Source organism: Entelurus aequoreus, linkage group LG07 (assembly GCF_033978785.1).
Source record: "Entelurus aequoreus isolate RoL-2023_Sb linkage group LG07, RoL_Eaeq_v1.1, whole genome shotgun sequence".
Lineage (NCBI taxonomy): Eukaryota > Metazoa > Chordata > Actinopteri > Syngnathiformes > Syngnathidae > Entelurus > Entelurus aequoreus.
In genome coordinates this window covers 343,005-350,242 of record NC_084737.1, presented here as the reverse complement: position 1 = coordinate 350,242, position 7,238 = coordinate 343,005, and the positions used below count along the sequence as shown (strand labels likewise).

The following is a 7,238-nucleotide window of genomic DNA, read 5'->3' as shown; positions in this document are numbered from 1 at the left end:
AGTCTACACATATCTCTTATGTGTGACTGCCATCATATTACAGTCTACACATATCTCTTATGTGTGACTGCCATCATATTGCAGTCTACACGTATATCTTATGTGTGACTGCCATCATATTGCAGTCTACACATATCTCTTATGTGTGACTGCCATCATATTGCAGTCCACACGTATCTCTTATGTGTGACTGCCATCATATTGCAGTCTACACGTATCTCTTATGTGTGACTGCCATCATATTGCAGTCTACACATATCTCTTATGTGTGACTGCCATCATATAGCAGTCTACACGTATCTTTTATGTGTGACTGCCATCATATTGCAGTCTACACGTATCTCTTATGTGTGACTGCCATCATATTGCAGTCTACACATATCTCTTATGTGTGACTGCCATCATATAGCAGTCTACACGTATCTTTTATGTGTGACTGCCATCATATTGCAGTCTACACGTATCTCTTATGTGTGACTGCCATCATATTGCAGTCTACACATATCTCTTATGTGTGACTGCCATCATAGTGCAGTCTACACGTATCTCTTATGTGTGACTGCCATCATATTGCAGTCTACACGTATCTCTTATGTGTGACTGCCGTCATATTGCAGTCTACGCGTATCTCTTATGTGTGACTGCCATCATATTGCAGTCTACACGTATCTCTTATGTGTGACTGCCATCATATTGCAGTCTACACGTATCTTTTATGTGTGACTGCCATCATATTGCAGTCTACACATATCTCTTATGTGTGACTGCCATCATATAGCAGTCTACACGTATCTTTTATGTGTGACTGCCATCATATTGCAGTCTACACGTATCTCTTATGTGTGACTGCCATCATATTGCAGTCTACACATATCTCTTATGTGTGACTGCCATCATAGTGCAGTCTACACGTATCTCTTATGTGTGACTGCCATCATATTGCAGTCTACACGTATCTCTTATGTGTGACTGCCATCATATTGCAGTCTACACGTATCTCTTATGTGTGACTGCCGTCATATTGCAGTCTACGCGTATCTCTTATGTGTGACTGCCATCATATTGCAGTCTACACGTATATATTATGTGTGACTGCCGTCATATTGCAGTCTACACATATCTCTTATGTGTGACTGCCATCATATTGCAGTCTACACGTATCTCTTATGTGTGACTGGTGTCATATTGCAGTCTACACGTATCTCTTATGTGTGACTGCCATCATATTGCAGTCTACACATATCTCTTATGTGTGACTGCCTTCATATTGCAGTCTACACGTATCTCTTATGTGTGACTGCCATCATATTGCAGTCTACACGTATCTCTTATGTGTGACTGCCATCATATTGCAGTCTACACGTATCTCTTATGTGTGACTGCCATCATATTGCAGTCTACACGTATCTCTTATGTGTGACTGCCATCATATTGCAGTCTACACGTATCTCTTATGTGTGACTGCCATCATATTGCAGTCTACACGTATCTCTTATGTGTGACTGCCATCATATTGCAGTCTACACATATCTCTTATGTGTGACTGCCATCATATTACAGTCTACACATATCTCTTATGTGTGACTGCCATCATATTGCAGTCTACACGTATCTCTTATGTGTGACTGCCATCATATTGCAGTCTACACGTATCTCTTATGTGTGACTGCCATCATATTGCAGTCTACACATATCTCTTATGTGTGACTGCCATCATATAGCAGTCTACACGTATCTTTTATGTGTGACTGCCATCATATTGCAGTCTACACGTATCTCTTATGTTTGACTGCCATCATATTGCAGTCTACACATATCTCTTATGTGTGACTGCCATCATATAGCAGTCTACACGTATCTTTTATGTGTGACTGCCATCATATTGCAGTCTACACGTATCTCTTATGTGTGACTGCCATCATATTGCAGTCTACACATATCTCTTATGTGTGACTGCCATCATAGTGCAGTCTACACGTATCTCTTATGTGTGACTGCCATCATATTGCAGTCTACACGTATCTCTTATGTGTGACTGCCATCATATTGCAGTCTACACGTATCTTTTATGTGTGACTGCCATCATATTGCAGTCTACACGTATCTCTTATGTGTGACTGCCATCATATTGCAGTCTACACATATCTCTTATGTGTGACTGCCATCATATAGCAGTCTACACGTATCTTTTATGTGTGACTGCCATCATATTGCAGTCTACACGTATCTCTTATGTGTGACTGCCATCATATTGCAGTCTACACATATCTCTTATGTGTGACTGCCATCATAGTGCAGTCTACACGTATCTCTTATGTGTGACTGCCATCATATTGCAGTCTACACGTATCTCTTATGTGTGACTGCCATCATATTGCAGTCTACACGTATCTCTTATGTGTGACTGCCGTCATATTGCAGTCCACGCGTATCTCTTATGTGTGACTGCCATCATATTGCAGTCTACACGTATATATTATGTGTGACTGCCGTCATATTGCAGTCTACACATATCTCTTATGTGTGACTGCCATCATATTGCAGTCTACACGTATCTCTTATGTGTGACTGGTGTCATATTGCAGTCTACACGTATCTCTTATGTGTGACTGCCATCATATTGCAGTCTACACGTATCTCTTATGTGTGACTGCCATCATATTGCAGTCTACACGTATCTCTTATGTGTGACTGCCATCATATTGCAGTCTACACGTATCTCTTATGTGTGACTGCCATCATATTGCAGTCTACACGTATCTCTTATGTGTGACTGCCATCATATTGCAGTCTACACGTATCTCTTATGTGTGACTGCCATCATATTGCAGTCTACACGTATCTCTTATGTGTGACTGCCATCATATTGCAGTCTACACGTATCTCTTATGTGTGACTGCCATCATATTGCAGTCTACACATATCTCTTATGTGTGACTGCCATCATATTACAGTCTACACATATCTCTTATGTGTGACTGCCATCATATTGCAGTCTACACGTATCTCTTATGTGTGACTGCCATCATATTGCAGTCTACACGTATCTCTTATGTGTGACTGCCATCATATTGCAGTCCACACGTATCTCTTATGTGTGACTGCCATCATATTGCAGTCTACACGTATCTCTTATGTGTGACTGCCATCATATTGCAGTCTACACGTATCTCTTATGTGTGACTGCCATCATATTGCAGTCTACACGTATCTCTTATGTGTGACTGCCATCATATTGTACGTGGCTTGGCATTGTCTTGCTGAAATAAGCAGGGGCGTCCATGATAACGTTGCTTGGATGGCAACATATGTTGCTCCAAAAGCTGTATGTACCTTTCAGCATTAATGGCGCCTTCACAGATGTGTAAGTTACCCATGTCTTGGCCACTAATACACCCCCATACCATCACACATGCTGGCTTTTACACTTTGCGCCTAAAACAATCCGGATGGTTCTTTTCCTCTTTGGTCCGGAGGACACGACGTCCAGAGTTTCCAAAAACAATTTGAAATGTGGACTCGTCAGACCACAGAACACTTTTCCACTTTGCATCAGTCCATCTTAGATGAGCTCAGGCCCAGCGAAGCCGGAAGCGTTTCTGGGTGTTGTTGATAAATTTGCATAGTAAAGTTTTAACTTGCACTTACAGATGTAGCGACCGACTGTAGTTACTGACAGTAGCTTTTTGAAGTGTTCCTGAGCCCATGTGGTGATATCCTTTACACACTAATGTCGCTTTTTGATGCAGTTCCATCTGAGGGATCCAAGGTCCGTAATATCATGGCTTAAGTGCAGTGTTTTTATCCAGATTCTCTGAACCTTTTGATGATATTACGGAGCGTAGATGGTGAAATCCCTAAATTCCTTGCAATAGCTGGTTGAGAAATGTTGTTCTTTAAACTGTTGGACAATTTGCTCACGCATTTGTTGACAAAGTGGTGACCCTCGCCCCGTCCTTGTTTCATGGAAGCGGCTTTTATACCCAAGCACGGCACCCACCTGTTCCCAATTAGCCCGTTCACCTGTGGGATGTTCCTAACAAGTGTTTGATGAGCATTTCCTCCACTTTCTCCGTCTTTTTTGCCACTTGTGCCAGCTTTTTTGAAACATCTTGCAGGCGTCAATTTTCCAACTCATATGGAAACGGGGTTTGTACCATTTACACAACGTGACAACTTCACTGGTTCCGGGTTTTGTATCTCCAGGCTTTTACGGGCCGTTCAAAATGATCTGGAGTTGGACACCTGTGACCTAGGAGGATTTAGTTCTGGTTCGACCACAGGGAAATTGTGACAAATCCTTGGAAAAACTGCACCCGCAAACCAAAACAAACAAAAATTAAAGCTGCAAGCAGCGTTGGTCGGGTCCGCATTTTGGCTGGTGCTAGTCCTAGGTGTCCCAATACTTTTGTCCAGTGGTAGTCCTGAGTGAGACCTACATAGAGGTTTTTGTTGCATGTCTCTACGATATTCCTACTGGGAGTTAGAGGAAGTTGTGTCTGTGTTTTTTTCCTAGGTGCTGCGGCACAGTGGTTCTTTTCTTTGAAGGCTCGTAAAATCAAAACCGTAGCACTTATTAAAACGCTTTTGTCAACTTTTAATCAGAAGGGTTCAATCTCTCTCCTGTAGTAGTTTGAAGCCAAAACGACAAACGCGCTCGGAGGAGATAATGTTTAATGTTTGGTGACCGCTTTTTAAAAAAAAAAATGTTTTGAAGTGGGGATATCAAACTTCCTGTTCATTTTTGCTGAAGGATTTTAATCTATGAAATGTAGGTCTAAGTGAGACCTACGTAGAGGTTTTTGTTTCATGTCTCTAAGACGTTCCTACCGGAAGTTACAAGCAGTTTTGTCTTGTGTTTTCCTCTGAGAAGCAGTTTTGTCTCTGTTTTATTCAAAACAGAGCGCATTTTTGTTTTAGATCGCAATTTCCAGCAGTCCCGATGTGTGTAAAAATTTTTGGTGAGTTTTGAAGTATTTTAAGGGGGTCAAATTACAGCTCAAAGAGGCAAAAATGAGTGTTTTTTAGTCATTTTTTGTGTTGAAGGGGAAATTGCCAACTTCCTGTTGGTTTTTGCCCGAGGATGTTAAATTATGAAATGTAGGTCTAAGTGAGACCTACGTAGAGGTTTTTGTTTCATGTCTCTACGATATTCCTACTGGGAGTTAGAGGAAGTTGTGTCTGTTTTTTTCCTAGGTGCTGCGGCACAGTGGTTCTTTTCTTTGAAGGCTCGTAAAATCAAAACCGTAGCACTTATTAAAACGCTTTCGCCAACTTTTAATCAGAAGGGTTCAATCTCTCTCCTGTAGTAGTTTGAAGCCAAAACGACAAACGCGCTCGGAGGAGATAATGTTTGATGTTTGGTGACCGCTTTTTAAAAAAAAAAATGTTTTGAAGTGGGGATATCAAACTTCCTGTTGATTTTTGCTGAAGGGTGTTAATCTATGAAATGTAGGTCTAAGTGAGACCTATGTAGAGGTTTTTGTTTCATGTCTCTAAGACGTTCTTACCGGAAGTTACAAGCAGTTTTGTCTTGTGTTTTCCTCTGAGAAGCAGTTTTGTCTCTGTTTTATTCAAAACAGAGCGCAATTTTGAGTTTTGGGGTTCGGTTTTTTTTTTAGATCGCAATTTCCACCAGTCCCAATGTGTGTAAAACATTTTGGTGAGTTTTGAAGTATTTTAAGGGGGTCAAATTACAGCTCAAAGAGGCAAAAATGAGTGTTTTTAGTCATTTTTTGTGTTGAAGGGGAAATTGCCAACTTCCTGTTGGTTTTTGCCCGAGGATGTGAAATTATGAATTGTAGGTCTAAATGAGACCTACATACAGGTTTTTGTTTCATGTCTCTACGACCTTCCTAGTGGGAGTTACAGGCAGTTTGTTTTTGTTTTTTTTCCTAGGGGGCGCTAGAGCGCAATTGTGATTTTTGGGGTTTTTTGTTTTTTTTACTAAAGTGTGCTGTCCCAGTTTTTGTATGTGTGTAAAACATTTGGTGAGTTTTGAAGCATGTTAAGGGGGGCAAAGTAGTGCGCAAAGCTGCGGAATAATAATCAACCTTACAATTTCAATAGGTTCCTTTATACAGGGTACATGCGAACCCTAAAAAAACAAAGTCTCCATCCTTTTCCCCCTAAAGATCCCGTTTGCGGACGGCGGCGTCGAGTCCCGGAAGGAGCGGCGGCGTGACAAAACGTGACGGACGTCTCCGGCGTAGTAAACACCTGTACGTGTGGCCGGGGGGGGAGTCGAACGTGCGGCAATATGCATCACCAAATGCTGGAATAATGAGCCATCTGCGGGCGGGAGATGCCAAGACGGACGCCATCTGCCAGGCCTCTACCAGCTGTTTTCCTTCTTATTACGTGTTTATTAAAAGCTGAACTTGTCCTCTCCAGGAGGAAAAGGGGGAGGGGCTACGCTTCCCACTTCCACTGGAAAGCGAAAACACTGAGCAGAACAGAGGGGGCGCTAATTAAATAGTGCGTCTTTGTCACGGGAGGCGAGCAGCAAATTAAGAGAACAAACATGCAAACATGAAAGCTGCTGAGTGGCAAGTGGATAAATAAGCCCCGCCCCTTCCCGCAAGCCCCCCTTTCTGGGTTCCTGTTTAAAAACCCTCTTGTTTTTTTTTGTGTTGTTTTTTTTTGTTGGCGTCCTTCCGCTCGCGTGGCTGTCAGTTTTCAAAAGCTATTAGCAACAGATCGATCGAGCGCGGACGAGCATTTATGCACAGCAGGCACGCCGCGCTCGCCGTCCCGTCCCGCCGCGGCTGGCGTAATGGAGGCTGACACAAGTGCAGACCACCCTCTGCAGCTGTCAACAGACTTCAGGGAGACACGGGCGGTGACGGACACCGGGGAAAGGAGAGCTGGGAACGTCCGTCAGCGATATGGCGCTCGGACGGGGGCTCGGACGAGACGCTGACGGACGCGGCGCGGGCGGACGCGATGCCCGCCGACAACCGGCGGACTCAAACTCCGCACGCAAGTGTTTGGGTTAGTGGCGCGGCAGCAGAGAGAAGGCTTTTTAGTTTGGTGCGGATCCTTACGTGGATTGTTGATGTCCAAACTAAGTCCAAACAAAGTGCAGTACTTGGCTGCCGCCAGCAGAGGCGCTGTTGACTTTGTAGGTGTGTCGGGATGGAGATTTTATTTATGTCACTTTTTTAAGCAGTGCTCTGCATGCTGCCCCCGCCCGCTCAGAGCCATTGAGAGAAAAGTGTGCTATAGGGCAGTGGTCC

At 43.2% G+C, this 7,238-nt stretch overlaps 1 protein-coding gene across 1 annotated transcript in view; it reads left to right on the top strand.

The window, feature by feature from the left end:
• LOC133653245 (plexin-A1-like) overlaps nucleotides 1–6,922 on the top strand; it is a 195,125-nt gene extending 188,203 nt beyond the window's left edge. The window contains exon 13 of the mRNA XM_062052325.1: nucleotides 6,676–6,922. Within this exon, the coding sequence (XP_061908309.1) occupies nucleotides 6,676–6,922 (247 nt within the window). The remainder of the gene's footprint in view (nucleotides 1–6,675) is intronic.
• Nucleotides 6,923–7,238: the final 316 nt, after the last annotated feature.